The 18,758-nt window shown below is 37.2% G+C and overlaps 1 protein-coding gene across 1 annotated transcript; it reads right to left on the reverse strand.

The window, feature by feature from the left end:
- Positions 1 to 2,789: 2,789 nt before the first annotated feature.
- On the reverse strand, positions 2,790 to 13,715 carry LOC123664513 (juvenile hormone epoxide hydrolase-like). Its single transcript, XM_045599048.1, has 8 exons — positions 13,640 to 13,715; positions 10,745 to 10,930; positions 9,201 to 9,428; positions 7,988 to 8,152; positions 4,991 to 5,176; positions 4,281 to 4,443; positions 3,888 to 4,122; positions 2,790 to 3,159 (listed from the first exon to the last, which is right to left on the reverse strand). Exons 2-8 carry the CDS (start codon positions 10,928 to 10,930, stop codon positions 2,937 to 2,939), a joined length of 1,386 nt encoding a protein of 461 aa, XP_045455004.1. The 5' UTR covers positions 13,640 to 13,715; the 3' UTR covers positions 2,790 to 2,936.
- Between the last annotated feature and the right edge of the window lie 5,043 nt (positions 13,716 to 18,758).

The following is an 18,758-nucleotide window of genomic DNA, read 5'->3' on the forward strand; positions in this document are numbered from 1 at the left end:
AAAAATAACTTACTTAAAACCCAAAGACAATGACTGAAAAGACGACCGTAAATATTTCACAAAAACTAGGATGAACTATAGGTACCTACATAAAAATTTAGGTATATAATAAACTTACTTCTTAACCGCGCGAAATTTCGACCAATTTATTGTTAGTTACATAACATTTAACTCTACACTTGAACACTTCATTATAATTAATTGAACATTTATTTAGTAGATAGGCATTAGTTGTATTATTTTAACAATCTGCAATTGTATGTTATTGCTTACTGATTGCTAATTATCGCAATCGCTGCATTTGATTTATTGTTATAATTCCATTACGAATTAAATAGGAATAAATATTTTGATATATGTATTATTTTTTTTTTGTTAATAAGACTCAGTTAAATAAATCAATAATTAGTTAAATTTATAGCTGTATTGAAAAGTAGTTGTGATTATAAATTTTTTGTTATAAGTAAAAAGTTTTTGTTATAATTGACAATCTCTTAGAGATAAATCGAATACAATGATAAATAATAAGTGAGAGATGAATATTTAGCAACTCTATGGACGCTGGTTGTGTTTTTTCATATTGGAAAAATAAAGAAATTCAGAACACACTTTAAATAGCGTAGCCCTAAACAATAAGTAGCCACAATTCAACGATCCCTAATAACATTTACGTACCAACAAATATTACTTAATGTTCTAAAATCTTTATTGACTTGTTATTGACAGCGGTTTAGGCGGGCGACTGTGTTGCTGCTATTTTAATGGGTGCGTTCTGATATAAACGTCACAGTATTATAGTTTTAGAAAACGTGTTAAGGAAACCTTCACATTGATCTATAATATTTTTATAGACAAATGAACATTTCACAACAATTTTAGGGATTCATTGATTATTAATTTAGGGCACCGAAACTCTCGAACTGGTTAGGGATAGAAAATAATTATGGTAGCTAAATGTTCGTCTTTAGATTAAGATTTAATTGTTCATCTCAATCTTCTCAATTTCCGTGTATGAGAAATATTTAATAAAACTTATGTAAGTAGTTGTTAAAGTTTGTTTAAGCCATAATCATAGTATAACACAATCTTGATAGCAATATTTTATTGATATAATTGAATGACAGAGTTTTTTCCGGTATTAATTTTTTTTACATCAAAAAATTTCCGTGGAAAATTTGTCAATTTTTCAAAGTTAGTATGTTACAAGTAGGTATATGTATGTGATATTAAAGTTATATAAATAACGCTAATTATTCTTCGTTTGTCATAGAAATATCGTTGTATGATAAATATTAAAAATGTTAGTTTGTAAGTTGATTCAAAGCAAAAAATATCGAAATATTTTTGTATATTTTTATATCACTTCATCATCGGAGGCTGTTATTGTGATACTAGTCATAAATTTGTTATTCATATATAATTTGATATTAATAAAAGTTTCAAGACATTTAAATTGTTTTTTATTTCTAGTTCTAATTATTATATTAATATATTTAATATGTTTATTTTATAAACTACCTATTCTTTTTTTTAAATAAAATACAAAAGTCTTATTATATATGATTTATATTTCAAACTAGCTGTGCTCGCGACTTCGTCCGCGTGTAATAGTGACTTTACATGTTCAACGCGATTCTTTAAATTGGCATAACTTTTTTATTTATGAACCGATTGACATGAAACATACACTAAATGTTAAGCTAAGCTTGCCACAATATAGTAGTAATAGTGTGTACAAACGCAGAGACAAACAGACAAAAATTCTAACAATCATTGTTTTGGGTTCTATTTGCGTTTTTAAAGGTCCTAATAATATTTTTTCTCACGTATCTTTCATGTACATACAGCGATCTGTTACATTTTTATTATATGTAATGATTGGGTTTACCAGGTGTTGTGTTCCGGATATCCGACGCTATCGGAAACGCCGTGTGCAATACCACTGTCAGTGACCATTGCTCTATATGTATGTTTGCTGGCATTGATGATGGATGCGGTTATTTTAAAGGATATTTTACGGAGATACAATCGGTGTATTGACACGGCTCATGCAACCGGGAAGCGATCTCAAGATATGAGGCTGTTGTGCGCGCAACTACACGCTTGTCCACGCTAGTGTCTACTAAAGATAGCATTCTTAAGATAATAATTTCTACCTCTCTTTTTTTAACTTAATTCAGACGGTTAATAACAATACATATATAGAGCAACCATGCAATCTAAAAACTTTATATACTACATACTAGATTGGCAATCAGGCGTTCAGCTCACCTGATAGTCAGTGGTTACCGTAGCCAATATAAACATCTGTAAAATCGGAAGCATCGCAAGCGCGTTGCTGACCCTATCCTTATCTCCGATCCGCCCCAGGAGCTTTGACCACCTTACTCATCACAGGAACAATACTCTACTTGAGGGCCGTATTATTTTGCGGTGATCTTCTGCATGGTAGTTCCCCGTGTACAGAGGGCCTACGCCCTGTACGCCACACACTGCCCACCATGCCATACCCATGCCGCTTCAGATTTTGTACAAGATACACCCTGGTATCCCTAAGCTCAATAAGTAACATTACTCCGTTCTTTATAACCATCTATCTGTATCATACTTACATTATTTTAAAATAACTTTTTAATCGACTGCCAAAAAGGAGGTTCACAATTCGATTTCAATTTTTAATTTTTTTTTACCTCACAATTTTTTTACTGATGATTTTAGGATTAGAGACGAATCAGAATGTTTTCTATACGAAAATTTCAATCATATAAAAATAAAAATAAATAACACACTATTTGATTAGGCTTATATTATACAAAACTTTTTTAAAAAATATATCTTAAAATACAACAATTTTAATGATTTAACTGACAATAACTTCAAAAACCAAACCTATCAACCTCAACAATATAAAATATATTTAAACAAACTAAATAACTTCACAGTTCAGTCTTTGTCTTGTGCCACTCTCTGAAGATTTTGACAGATTTGAAGACATCATCAGCGAAAACTTGCGGCAGTTCAAATGCTATGAAATGTCCCCCTTCGTCTAGTACTGTGACGCCCTGAAGGTTGGGATACTTTGTCTTCAGGATATTGGGTGGTTGGTAGAACAGTTCGTTCTTACCTTGAAGCGCCCACGTTGGTACTGATGTGGATAATCTGACAAATGAGAAGACAATATAATTTATTGTTATGGCAAAGTCAAGGGTATCTTTACAATTAGTAAAGTGTAATGTAAAAAACATGTACACAAACAGAGCATGCAATAGCGTATTTAATCTCTTGTTCACATCAGTCACAATCCTAAGTTAAACTGAAGTAAAACTATAAAGGTCCACTGCTGGACATAGGCCTCCACAAGTTCGCGCCAAAAATAGCGTGAACTCATGTGTGTTGCCCATAGTCACCACGCTGGGCAGGCGGGTTGGTGACCGCAGTACTGGCTTTGTCGCACCGAAGACGCTGCTGCCCGTCTTCGGCCTGTGTATTTCAAAGCCAGCAGTTGGATGGTTATCCCACCATCGGTCGGCTTTTTAAGTTCCAAGGTGGTAGTGGAACTGTTATCCCTTAGTCCGTTAAGAGGGGACTCTTAAACCCCACTCTTAACACCCACGGGAAGAGAGGGGGTGGCTCTATTCTTTATTACCGTAGCCACACAGCTAAAAATATCCGTAAATGTATGTTACTTATCAATGTACATTTTGCAATTACGAACATTCTTTAACCATGAACATATCATTAATATCGCACAGAAGCACGACGTTTTTAGGTATGTCGTTAAGAGGAAACTTTCAAAACACAACATGTTGCAATTTTTTTTTAATCTATTAAAATTGTTCGTTGTATTTTTTTTTAATTTAAATCTCTATTGAAATTGTTTAACATACGTATCTATGCCCAAGGCTCGGTTTTTATTGCTCATAGTTTCAGCGTAGAGTCTCATAGAAGTTGTTATGGAGTTGGTCGACCAGTAGACCATGAGGTTGTCTAGGAGTTGGTCCTTGCTGAAGCGAGAGGACAATCCTCCATCAGGTAAGGCGCGATTGTCGAAGTTAGTCCATGTTGAAAACTTCTCCAAGATGTAAGACAGAAGACCAGAAGGAGAATCCGATAAGGCTACACCTGGAAATTTACAAAATATATAAGTTGAGCTGGAGAGGTTAAAAGCTATAAATTTGACGATTTTATTCCACCAACATATGTAGAAGACAAAATATTCAGTTTACTCTGGGTTAATATTAAATAATTTGACACCCAAGATAAAAATTTCAAAGTCTTACCAACGGTATCGGGTTTAGTGGCTTGTATATGAAAGTATCCAAATTCTTCCATTAGGTAAGCGAAGTATTTCGACAGAGGATACATTCTGTCGGCCAGGTGCGGTTCGACTATGAGTGACGGGAAGAGAGCGCCGAGTATGGTTCTTAAAGTTGAACAGTTGTTCTGAAACCAAAATAATTTTACTACTATAGTATTTGAAAAATATAAGTGGTACTTCTTTCGCTTCAGCCTGTAATATCCCACTACTGGGTATAGGCCTCTTTCCTCATGTAGGAGAAGAATCAGAGCTTAATCCACCACGCTGCTTCAATGCGGGTTGGCGGATATATTCCCTACTATGAGTAACGATCGCTATCAGGTGTACATGATAACAACCGGGACCGACGGCTTAACGTGCTCTCCGAGGCACGGTGGGGAGACCCACAAGGACTGCACAAACACCCAGACCACGGCAAATACCTGTATGACCAATACAAATGTTTATCATGTGCGGGGATCGAACCCGCAACCGCCAGCGCAACAGGTACAATCCGTGGCTGTAAACGCAGCGCCAACGTGGCTTAACTTCTTTAAAATTACCAAAAATTAAAATTTGGACGTATTATCGACCCAATAAGGTATACGATCAAGGAGCAGGAGCCGTAAGTTTTATTATTTTATGGTAATATAATTTGTCGTTCGAGGTAAAACTTGTGTGAAATCTAATTACCTGTACAAATAACATATTGGAATGAAATCCTAATACTTCATTCTGGAACAAGGTAGCCATGCTGCTACCGATGACCGAGCCCCAGTCGCCTCCTTGGATGTAAAACTTCTTGTGCCCCAGTCTATTCATTAGATTCTTGAATATTACTGCTACTTGTGTAACGCCGAGACCTGGGCGTACTGCAGCCTATAGATGTACATAATGTCTGAATTTATAATAATAATAATAAGATTTATTTATTTTCTCACCACAATATTGCTAACAGGACATTAGATAGGTACATAATAACATGAGCACTAATATTGTGGGAGACCGGTGCCTAAGCTAGGCTCGAGGCCTGTGTTTCAGGACACCAGGTCTCCACCCCTTAAAAAAGTACATTTCAATTCTCATCATACGGGCATTAACAATTTTGTTGTAAACAATATTATATGAGATAGTAACTTTGTTTAACTAAGGTTAGTATATTTTATGTTATTCGTGGTAAGATATGGGTTAGGTGGTGTGTGTGTGTGTGTGTGTGTGTGTGTGTGTGTGTGTGTGTGTGTGTGTGTGTGTGTGTGTGTGTGTGTGTGTGTGTGTGTGTGTGTGTGTGTGTGTGTGTGTGTGTGTGTGTGTGTGTGTGTGTGTGTGTGTGTGTGTGTGTGTGTGTGTGTGTGTGTGTGTGTGTTGTGTGGGTGTGGGTGCTAGTATGTTAGAAGTACTCTAAGTAAGGGCAGAAAGAATCGCTTCCGTGTCATCATAGTTCAATTTCTGTAACCAGTCAGTTAATTTCCGTTTACACCTATTTTTAGTGAGGTTGTATATAGGCAGAAATCTATTGATTTTGTTGTACAAAAAGCCACCCAAGCTGCAAAAGAATATTTATTATGTATATTTAATTATGTATATCGATGGTGGAAAGGCATAATGTATTAACCGCCATTTTTGGCTATATCGAGTTATATATACCGTTGGAATCGGGAGAATGAACTCTTTCGAATGGTCCTGGTTTCAGCTCGATCTGACGACTTTTATGGTCGTTAATACACCAGTGATTTTGAAGTTTTTCATATTTTCTCGTGTTTTAACTCTATAGTAAATAGTGGATTTTGTCATTAAAACACCTCATGACTAAAAATTTTATCTTATGCTACTTTGCCTTGCTTGACTTTAACCAGATTTAAATGTTTAAACAATTTACAAAATTATAATATTATCATTTTTGTAATTGATACATTATACCCAACTTGACTTTTCTTGATCAGTAGAATTAAAACATTTTACTCTGTTTTAAATGTTAGTCATTGTAAGTTAAATACATTTTACTCTACTCTAAAATGCCATTGTTTCCAAGATAATACATTTTACCTATCCAAAATAAGGTAACATTATGCGTTGAGTCGTTTTTCTGTTCTTTCTAGAATCTATTTTAATACAATAAAACAAATTTACTTGGTTTTTTTTTTACAAATAAAATCTGCATTTAAACTGACCATTTGTCATTCCTCAAAGATATCATAGTGAGTATTTGAATCTTCGTACCTCCGCCAGTAAGGTAGATGTTCTACCAGACTCAGATTTTGAAGACATTCCTAATGTTGAGATAGATGATAACTGAGTATTACCTAAGAAGTTTCATTAAACCACTCGTTATGGTGGACTGAAAAGTTTTTTAATAGTTAGGTGTTAAGATTTTGAGTTATTTTTTGTAAATCTTTTAAAAATACTGAAAATATTAAAACTGTACAAAGAACACATTGTAGCTTATTTTTTTTTATCAAGTATTAATTTAAGTTTAATAATATAATTATATGTTATATATATAGTATGTTTGTAAACGTCAATATGAAAGTTTAATTCAGTTTTTTAATTGTAACTTCATGATAAATATATTGGAGTTAAACATTTATTTTTCATTTTTTTTTGTTTTGTTTTAAAGTTTGGTTTGTGGCTTAAATGGTAGTTAAGTGTATGGTTAAGCTACTTGACCCTCTTTGTTCGAATACACTGATGTCTGTACAACTGTTTTACCAGGTTCGCATAGATATGAAAATGTTACATAAAAGTGTTTACCTCTCTCTGGTCATGATTGGATTTGTTTTTAAGTCATTTTACGCGATAGCAATATCACATTTATTTGGATATAAAACAATTTACTTGAAAATATTAAATTATATTCTGAATATAAAACACTTTGCTTCACATTTTATGGATCTAATATTTGGATATAAACTAATTTTACCTATCTGAGATTTTATGGTATTTTGTATTAACTCCATAAAATAATACAAATATTGGACATACGTTATTTTTTATTAAATGTATACATTTGTAATAAATTTTATTACTATTTCACTTAATTTCATAGAGATATCTCCAATACTTTAAGAGTTATGAAGTTTTTAAAACTTTAATCGTCTCTCTTGAACATTTTACTAGATGGCGGATAATACATTTTGCCTTTCCATCGTCGATATATTATGTATGTTCGAGGATAACTTCGTCATATATAAACTGATTTTGATAATTCTTTTTTGTTGGAAATGAGATATCCCAAGTGCGGTACCGTGATAAGGAAACCAGGATCTGATGATGGGATCCGAGAAAAATCGAGGGAAACCCTCGAAAATCGTAGTTACGACAAGTGCGTTTGTTAATTTTTTTCGTCTTTTTACGTTGTATTACTTGTCGATATAATTGAAGTTGTTTTTTTTTTCGTTTGCGAGCAAACTCAATTATTTATCCAACATATAAAAAATAATTATGTTTTTGGTGTCCCATTTCAGGCACATTGGTCTTTTTTATGTTGATTGGCTAATTAACTTTGAATGATTGGCTATTTTAAAAAAATGTTAATGTCATTATAAGATTTTAGCAACTTATTTTTTACACGAAAGTAAAGATATATTTCGAAGTACTCTTGGTTCGTATGCAATAAACGAATTTGGATAAGGTATAAAATCGTCCCAACAATAAAATTAGGCAATTTTAATCCAGTCAAAGTATTATACTCACATCAGAAAAACCATAGCCCGGCAAGCTTGGAACGACTACTTCAAAGGCAAAGTCGTATCCAGAAGCCTGTTTAGTGAGTAAAGGTATGGCTTCGTAGAATTCTCTCACTGAACCTGGCCAGCCGTGCATGAGGAGAATAGGAACAACAGTGACACCGGGTTTAACCTGGAAATTAATCTCGCGAGTGAATATCATTTTAAAATTTGTTTTTCTTTATTTTAAATATACTTGGAATATACCTAGTTAAAAATGTGTGCGATGATAACAAATATGAAATCAAATTAATCGAATATAAATAAAAACAACGTTCTTGAAGTATTTTAAAATAGTTTATGTAGAAATACATAATAGTTTTTTCGACAAATGGAAACATGTGTGCAAATATTGTGTGCGTTGACATAATAATAATATCCACACGTTGTAAATATCGGAAAATTTTAATAGCAAGGTCTATAGTTCATTAACAGAATCTTATGCAAAGTGCTATTGTAATCAACTAACACGAGTATAAAATTCTATAACTGGTTGACCTTTGAATATCGCGACAAAAAAATCCTTATTTAAATTTTCATTGGTTTTGACAAGGGATGCGATATTTTTAATATAATAGTATAAATTAAAAACTTTACTCCAAATAAAAAAATATAAAATTAGAAGATTCATTTTTAAGCAATTGTAACTCTTGTATATTAAGAAGGAACTATATAACAGGCTTTTAAAAAGAAGGAGGTTCTCAATTTGACTGTATTTTTTATGTATATCTTTTTACGAGGCGCACAGATTTTGATAATTCTTTTTTTATTCGAACGCTAGTGCTTGTTCCATTTGGATTTGAGATTTGAAATATAATGAGTAGTTTCGATTGTACTATACTTGTCGATGTAAATTCAAGTCAGAATTTTTTTCTTCGAGAATAATGAAAATTATATATTTATGAGCTTAAGCGATTACCGTAGTTTATAGACGCCTGCAACACCAGAAGCATCGCAAGCGCGTTGCCGACCCTATTCCCAATCCCCCCAGGAGCTCTGGTCACCTTACTCCCTAGCAGGAACACAACACTGCTTGATAACAGATTTATTTAGCTGTGATCTTCTGTAAGGTCAAGGTACTACCCGAGGTGTGCTCCATATTTTACGCAGGAAATTTCCTGCTGATGTCATATGAAGTTAATTTCAAATTATGTTTACAAATACTGTTCACATTAACTTACCTGGGGCTTAACTCTGATGAAATGTATGTCCAGACCTTGTATGTTGGTCTTATATTGAGGGAACTGATTAAAGAACTTCTCTCTTTCTGCAAATTTGTATTCGTCAGACCAGTATTTGATCCACGCGTCCATTTGTTTCGTGTTGAAGCCATATTCAAAACCAACATCTTCTAAGGGCGGTACAAAATTCTTGTGTTTTTGTAAGCGTGTCTTGAGGTCTCTTATCATCTGAAAATATAAATAGGTATAGGCTATATATGTCATCACGCTAAGCCTAATTGAAGCGGAGCACAAATGAAGAATATTTCATAATCGGAGTTTTATTCCTTTTGAGAGCTTCCCAAGCTAGCCCAAAGAAACTGTTCCACGTGGACGATGAAGCTAGTATATAATATTTACACAAAGGAACTAAAGTAGGCAATTCAAGAACTTTTGTATCATATTAATGTATCACCTTTCGTGCGCTAGAACTACCAGACTGCTCCCAAAGCTCGCTCTCATTCACGCTTCTTGGAACAAACGCGCCATAAACGTCTTCTCTTAGGGTTCTCAAGACGTTTTTAGGTTTTTTCAGTAATTCGAACTAATTTCCTATATTATCATACAGAATTCCCGTAAACACTAGAAAAGTTATTTATGTTATACGCAATCAAACCCCTAAAATAAAAATCTAATTAAATCGAAAATAATGATTCTGAATTAATCTAAAAAAAAAATAATAATTATCTGAATTGTTTAAATGTAATATAAGTGTAGTTTATTATGTTTATATGAAAGTCAATTAGAGGTGAGTAAAGATTTGTAACTGAGTGCAGATAACTGGGACAAAAATAGATAATGTTTAAATATTTGTATTAAATGTTACTAAGAGAAAAAAAAACAGATAGGGTCAGTCCATTGAAGACATTTGACAAGAGATTTTTATGCGACATTGGTATAAAACTTATCTGAGGTAGCATTCAGCCTGTAATATCGTAACGATAGCTATGAGGTGTACATTATAACAACCGGGACCGACAGCTTAACGTGCTCTCCGAGGCACGGTGGGGAGAACCACAACTAACAATCAGACTCGAAATAAATATTTGTATAAACACAAATATCCACTCCGAGTGGGAATCGAACCCGCGACCGTTAGTGTTTAGGCGCCGCCGACACGGCACACGCGCCATTACACCGTAGCGGTCGTCTGAGGTAGAATAAAATCAAATTTTTGTTCAAATTTGGTGTATAAACCTTGTAGTAATAGATAAATATTCTTTTTTTTACAACTAGGTCGGCAAGCAAGCCTACGGCTTACCTGACGGTAAGCGATTACTGTAAACTATTGACGTCTGCAGACACAGGAAAAAATCCTATTGGGGTCCGTTGAGTGTGAAGCGTTTATTTACTATTTATTACCCGACGGAAACGGACGGCTCTAGAAATATGCTCCGATACATAAATCTTTATTAACTTTCGCGCGTATATTGATACATCAACTATACAATAGAAGAGATAGATAAGGTCTTGCAATGTGCTGTAAATTTTATCCAAGTACACACCTCATCAGTAAATTTGACTTGAAATGGTTTGATGCTGGCGTCCACTTTTCCCTTCAAATCACTAGGTCCCCACCATTCATTGGGATCAAGTTTTGGAGGAGATGCTGGTAAGATAGATGGCAGAGCAAACCATGTGGCTGTACCTATGATAGCAACCAAGACTACAAAAACTGCTAGCTTCCCCATCTGTAAAATAAAGTGGTTACTATTAGTCTTTAGTATTATTATTTTGTATAATCCGCTGTGGCTAGGACAGTAAATAATATAGCCACCCCTCTCTTCACGTGAATGTCGTAAGGGGCGACTAAGGGATAACGCAGTTCCACTATCACCTTGGAAAAAAGTCGACCGATGGTGGGATAACCATCCAACTGCTGGCTTTGAAATACACAGGCCAAAGACGGGCAGCAGCGTCTTCGGTGCGAGAGTCAGGCTTGCGGTCTCCAACCCGCCTGCCCAACGTGGTGACTATGGGCAACACACGAGTTTTGCCATTTTTAGCGTGAACTTGTGGAGGCCTATGTACAGCAGTGGACTGCGGTAGGCTACAGTGAAATGGATTATTTAGTATTATCAGTGGCTTTTAAAGAAATAATCCTGATATATTGTATGCAATAACCATTGCACAGAAGCGAGAGATTCAAAGAGTCAAATAGATAAGCAGATATGAATACAGTGTACTTTGTCTTATGGGATTGTTTAGTCTCTATTCTGTAGGTAATGACATCCTGGACTGATGAAATTTATTAATGACACATGAAATTTATTTATTTATTTCATCACAGCAGGTTAGCGTAAATTGTACAAACATTTTAAACAAGTTTCTTAGTAATATTTATTTGAATACATGTAAAGCACTTATCGTTGGTTTTCTTACACGTTACGCTTTAAGAGGAAAGGGTTCCTGAAAGACTTGAAATATAGGTACCTATTTGAATAAAATGTTCCAATCTGGCTGTATGCCGCCGCTACGCCCCGAACCAAGAAAGGGAGAACTGCAGCTCAGATCGTTTTAGATAGATATATTGACCAAATTAATATTCGTATTCGTCAGTAGACTGTTTCCTCCCAAAAACACGACAATTTTTTTTATGTTACTAAAAAAACCTTCAGCTATGCCCCTTTTTTGTAAATATGCGAAATTTTTTTAATGAGTCAAAATGTAAAAAAATTAGGTTTTATTTTAGTTTTTGAGGACTCCTACTCCCTATGATAATAAGAATATGAAAAAAAAGGCAAGACTGTAATGGTTTTATGTTACAAAAATATTTTATCTAGTGTCATTATTCAGACAGGAAACAGTCGACTACGTTTATATGGAGAAAAAGCCGGTATCCTTTCGTCTTAATGGTTTAGTCTCGGATACAAGTCAGTGCACGTTATTATAAAAGTGATGATGTTAAAAATTGATTCAAACTGGTAATCTTACGCTTCGTAAATTTGCGGGTACCATATGTATGCATAATGAATTATAATTTAGTCTATGTGAAGGTCGTGGGCTTGATTCTATGTCTAAACGAGTATCAAACAAACATTTAGAGCAGAAACTAACATTTGAATAAATATTTCGTTGTGTTCCAAGTGTTTGTACTCGGCTCGTATGGCTTAGTTATCATAGTTTTATGTAGAAGTTCATACTGCAATATTTTTGTAATCTGTCAATCGCTGATTTTATTTTTAATTATCTGTAGCGACATTTTTTTTTTATAAAAACCTTGTCCTGGCAATAAAGAACAACGCGAATAAAATAACAAAAAAATAATTATATATCCAATTCAGTGTAGACGTTTGGAAGTTAGCGCGTACATATATTTCACCCATGCATTTTTATTTATATAGATTAACCAGTTCACAAGTTGTGGATATAGTTATCCTACAAATAACTTACTTTTGTTAATTAATGATGTACAGTGAAATTCGTTGGTGAAAACGAATAACCAAAAGCTTTTATCTGTTGGATATGATCATCCTTCAAAGAATATTATCCACAACTGGTGAAATGGCCTTAATTAATATTAATTTTAAACTTATGTAAACAAAACTGAACTTCTAAAAACATGAATGTAACGTTAGTCTTCTCGTCATGCCCGAGAGAATATAAAAAGACGGGACCAACGTCTTTATCAGACTTTAACGTTTCTATCAGACTAAAAATTTCTGTTGTTTTAGGTTTTTTTTTACGACGCAATTTCACCGTCAAATGTGAATTAATAACCTTTAATTTTTTAATAAAGTAGTGCTATTTGTAGAGGTGTTTGCAAATTTATCAAATCGGAACATAATTCCAAAAATAAGGAAAAAAAATCAAGGAAACCGCAGAAATATCCGTATCCTTGTTTCAAAGCCAAGTTGACCTTTTTAAGTGTACATAGGTCACGTATAATGGTGATGATCCGATGATGAATTTTTTATATATTCAAAAGAAACTAATGGTTCTTAATAAAATAAAAGTATAACAAGAGTATTTCTGCAAGTAGTTATTATATCGTAAAATTCAAATTAATAAAAAATAATCATTAAAAATATGTTTTACGTCTTTATATAATTAGAGAAACTGGTAGACCCGGGTAAATATCTAAATATTAGGTACAAAATAAACGCAAATAAAAAAATATAATTTTATACTAGTCACTTAAGAAAAAAAAAAAGAATTAATAATTATAAGCACCTCAATGTTTATCACAGCTTCAAATCAGAACATTAAGAGTCATATCTGTATGAACTACTATCAAGTAACTTCGAAATTATCGTTTATAATTATACTCAATTTATTTTATATTAAAGAATATAACTTGTTTAAAATCAGCAAAAACTATGGAATTAGAAGCAAATACATAATACTAGCATAATTACCTTTACCTATTACCAGAAATATTAAATTACATATTGTCTTACCTTAAAAACCAGTTTACAAGATTTTCATAACTAAATACGAACTAAACGCTGCGCCGGCGCAGCTAAAACTAAACCATTTACATGACACTTGACAGATTGACTGTCAACGTAGTGCTACCAGCTTACAAAATTTAATAATACCTAATAACAAAATGAAAACCTTCTAAATTAATTTTGGATATTTCATCTAAAACTGTATATTGTCTTACTTTTATATAATTTTGTTGTAATTAATATATTATCTGTTAATGAATTGTACTTAGACCTCGAAAGAGAAACAAGGTCATCGATTCTTGTCATTAAAATTGAACTGCACTGCTGCACAATAATAAGAATTAGTTAATAAATTAAAATGTTCTTGAAGCTTATTTAAATAAAGCAATTTTTTATTTTAATTTTTCGATTTTGATTCACAACATAATAGATTTAATAATAATAATAATAATAATATATTCTTTATTGTACACCAAAATATAAACAAACAGTAGTAATTACAAAATAAAAGATGTACAAAGGCGATCTTATCGCTGAAGAGCGATTTCTTCCAGATAACCTTTGGGCACAGGACATGATATAGTAGTGACGGATAGGAAGTGTACAATATTCTTAAGGATGAATAAAAATAGTGTATGATAGATTCATTAATTCATACAAATACACATATAAGTACAAATATCCATACATAAATAATCAAAATAGTATTAATATACGTGTATAAATGTAAAATATATATTGATAATATAAAATATGCATGATATATATATTGATAATATAAAATATGCATTTACATATTGTAGTTTTATAAAGACTGTCATTTCAGGATTTAGGTTAAATTTTCTAAATAAATATTGAAGTACCTATATACTTTATTAAATCTATAGCTAGAGTTGTTTAAAAATCAGTCTTAGTTTGATAATATTCCCTGAAGAACTTTACAGCTTTGAATACATCTTCAGCAAAAAACTTGAGGCATTTCAAATGCAATTCAATGACCACCTTCATCCAGGACTGTGACTCCGAGAAGGTGGGTATAAATACATCAATCTAGCCTTGAGGATACTAGGTGGATGGTTGAAAAAATAATTTTTACCTTAAAAAGTCCACGTTGTGCTGATGTGCGTTAAATGAGGAATAGAATAATAATAAAAGCCGTGTGGTTCCCGGCAGAGTAGAATAGGACCACCCCTTCCTACACCTAGGCTGTCGTAAAAGGCGACTAAGGGCAACAAAAGCTGCATAACACCTACGCAGCCTCCTCGGAGAGCGTGAGTGCCTCTCCAAGTGAGTATATTAGCACTCAAAAAACTAAAATGATGGAGGACGATTTGGAAAGGCGCATAGGGCCGCTGCCTGGGGGACGCCAGGGCGCGTCTGGAGCTGGCGCTGGACGTGCCAGCCAACCCCGCCGACCGGCACCACCACCTGACCGGTCGGGTTATCCACCATCCCCACTAGTTGGCTTGGCGACGACAGAGTCCAAAGGGACTCAGCATTCGTTGTCCACCGCTGGTGGAGTACGTCGCATGAGATGGACACCGAAAATGAACGAGAGTATCATGCGTGCGTACTATAGGGCTGTAGGACGTGAAACCGGGCGGACTGGCTACCGGGCAGTAATGCACCCCGAGTTCCTACTGCTTGAGCCTACGCTAACTGTTACGGAACAGAACCTGGCAGGTCGAGCTCGGTACATCCAACGAAAGGGCATATTTGACGCCGCCGAGCTCGAACGATTTCGACGTGAGGCTGCTCCTGAAGTCGAACCCGTGTCCACGGTGCGCAACGAAGTGTCAACGCAACAAGAAGGCGTTCGTAGCGAAGCGCCTGTGGAGGTGATCACTGAGGGAGCAGTCGCCCAAAAAGTAGAACAGATGAGAGGGATCTTGCAAGAGGCGATTTCCGAGACTCAAGGCGCTCCTCTGGAAATGAGACCGCGACTCTCTCGCCTCCCCCTCAATGCCGCGACGCGGAATGCCATTGAGGCAGCCAACAGACTGTTGCCGCCCTATTTGGAAGGCAGCCTCAGCTTGGAGGATACGGGTTCTATTCTCTTCGGCGCCGCTCTAGCGATGCACTGCCTTGTCGGAGCCAAGACCCAGGAGTCTGGACGCGCTACTCATAAGAATAGCGACGTACCAGCCTGGAAGAGGAGAATAGAACGCCGTATCAACCTGGCCAGGGCTCTCATTGGTAGGCTGCTAGCTTTCAGGTCGGGCAACACAAGACCAAGGATTGTGCGCTCTGTTGCAGCCTGACATAGCCGATAAACTAACGGAGCGCATCGACGGCCTGAAGCAGAGAATCGCGGCATGGGGAAAGCGCATTCGCAGGTACTCTGAGAGAGTTGAGCGCTTTCGACAAAATCGCCTCTTCGTGAGTGATCAGAAAAGGTTCTATAGAAAGCTGGAGAACCCGATATCGAGCTCTGCTTCCCTAAAACCGAGTACAGTTGACCTCGTCGCCTCCTGGCGCAACATATGGTCAGGGGAGGTGGAGCACGAGGAGGGCCCTTGGATTGCGGCGGTTCAGGACGCATGTGCTAAAATCGAACCGATGAACCCAATCGCCATCTCTACGGAGGACGTCAGTGGTGCGGTCCGGCGGGCTCCGAACTGGAAAAGTCCGGGGGCCGACGGTCTGCATCACTACTGGCTGAAAGGGCTCTCGGTCTGCCATGCGACCTTGGCTCGACAATACCAAGAGGCAATAGATCGGAAGACACTCCCGAACCTTTTCACTACCGGGATCACTCACTTAGCTCCTAAGTCCACCAACACCGCAGATCCCACCAACTACCGCCCCATAACGTGTCAGACCTCCATCTACAAGACACTGACGTCCGTTCTGAGCTGTAAGATCTCACGACATATTGGTGAGTTTAATATCTTGTCTGCAGCTCAGAACGGATGTCGTGGAGGCGGTCGCGGTACAAAGGAGCTCCTTCTCATCGACTCTGTGGCGGGCCAGCTTATCAGACGCAACCGTCGGAACTTTTCGGCCGCCTGGATCGACTACAAAAAGGCTTTCGACTCGGTACCTCATTCATGGCTCCTGAGGGTCCTCGAGCTGTACAAGGTTGACCAGGCAGTTCGAGACTTCCTCGGAGTATGTATGGGGCAATGGAGCACGATCCTATGTCTCCAGGGCGAGCGAATGACGGGTGTGGATGACCCAATCAGGATACGGAGGGGTATTTTCCAGGGTGATTTCCTGAGTCCACTATGGTTCTGCTTGTCCTTGAACCCTCTAAGCACCCTGCTGGAGCGTTCGGGGACAGGCTTTCGGTTTCGGAGAGGAGATACTAAAGTCTCCCACCTTCTCTACATGGACGACCTTAAATTTCTGGCACCTAACGCTGCACGCCTGCAGGAACTGCTGAAAATCACTACGGAGTTCAGCAGTTCCATCAGGATGCAGATTGGAGTGGATAAGTGTGCGGTCGTGCATGTGGACAGGGGTCAGGTGACTCAATCGTCGCAGCTTAGTCTCGAATTAACATCATTCAAGACCCTTTCCGAAGCTGAATCTTACCGGTATCTGGGTATGTCACAATGCATAGGGGTGAAGGAAGTTGACATGAAACAGGCAGTTTGTGAAATCTTTTTTGGACGGCTGACAAAAGTTCTTCGGAGCTACTTGTCTGGAGCCAACAAGGTCCGAGCCTATAACGCTTGGGTCATGCCCACTCTCTTGTACACCTTTGGCATACTCAGATGGACTCAGACCGAACTTGACGCCCTGGACAGAAGAGTCCGCACAACTATGACGTACCATCGCATGCATCACCCTAAGTCGTCGGTCATGAGACTGTACATCCCGCGGAAGTGTGGTGGTCGAGGCATGTTAAGCGCTAAGACCATGCATAACCGCGAGGTGTGCAGCCTCAAGGCCTACTTTGAAACGAGACGGGACAGCGCTTTGCATGGTGACGTTTCAATGTGTGACAAAGGACTAACCCCCCTAGCCTTGGCCAAAGAGAACTGGCAGAAACCGGTCGTACTGAGCACCTCTGACCGGGAGACCGTATGGATGGAGAAGGAACTGCATGGACGGTTCTACAAGGCGCTTCACGCACCACACGTGGATAGTAAGGCCTCCGTGCAGTGGCTGCGATTCGGCGACCTCTTTGGGGAAACCGAAGGTTTTGTCTGTGCAATACAAGATCAGGTGGTCAAGACGAACAACTACCGAAAGCACGTCCTGAAGGATGGCACTCCCGACTTCTGTCGAGCCTGTCGTCATCCCGGTGAGTCACTCAGGCATGTGCTTTCGGGTTGTTCCGCGCTTGCTAATACTGAGTACTTGCACAGACACAACCAAGTGGCCAAGATTCTCCACCAAGAGCTTGCTCTTATGTACGGTCTCCTGGAACAGAGGATGCCGTATTACCAATACTCACCGGTGCCAGTACTCGAACGCGACGGAGTCCGGCTCTACTGGGACCTGCCTATCGCCACAGACAGGACGATACTGGCGAACAAGCCTGATATCGTGGTGATGGACAGGGCACGGTCGAGGGTATTTTTAGTGGACATCACCGTCCCGCATGACGAGAACCTTGTGAAAGCCGAGACTGAGAAAAAACGTAAATATCTGGATCTGGCGCACGAGATTGTCGACATGTGGGGTGTGGGGTCTGCTGAAATAATCCCTATCATAATATCTGCCAACGGTTTGATCCCGGTTAGCCTCGCTCACCATCTGAGGCAACTGGGGATCCGGGACGGTTCACTCGCAGCCAGGATGCAGAAGGCGGTGTTACTTGACTCGGCTAGGATTGTCCGCCGGTTTCTCAGCCTACAGCCCTAACCCCCGGCCGTTTGATCTCCCTGCCGGGGCGTATTCCTCCACCCGCTTATATTTATATATGTAAGTATAAGTAAATTTACTATATTATTTATATAAGTAGTTATTATAATATATGTATCTATTATGTATTGGGCGGGCGGAGTGACATTCAGTGATAATAATAATAATCTTTATTGGACACAATAATAATTCATACAATAAATAGATTACTCCGACTCCTGCACTAGTACCTAGTACCTAGTACTGTGTTAGAGATACCAGTATCCTCCCGTTGATTACATCTAACAACAACTTATGCCCTTAGGAATTA

This window comes from Melitaea cinxia, chromosome 22, assembly GCF_905220565.1.
Source record: "Melitaea cinxia chromosome 22, ilMelCinx1.1, whole genome shotgun sequence".
Classification (NCBI taxonomy): domain Eukaryota; kingdom Metazoa; phylum Arthropoda; class Insecta; order Lepidoptera; family Nymphalidae; genus Melitaea; species Melitaea cinxia.

Coding starts and splice junctions, on each gene's coding strand:
- LOC123664513 (XM_045599048.1), bottom strand. CDS start 10,930: ATGGGGAAGCTAGCAGTTTTTGTAGTCTTGGTTGCTATCATAGGTACA. Junction 4,123..4,280: donor CACTAAACCCGATACCGTTG/GTAAGACTTTGA, acceptor GTAAATTTCCAG/GTGTAGCCTTATCGGATTCT. Junction 3,160..3,887: donor CGAGCCTTGGGCATAGATAC/GTATGTTAAACA, acceptor CTCATTTGTCAG/ATTATCCACATCAGTACCAA.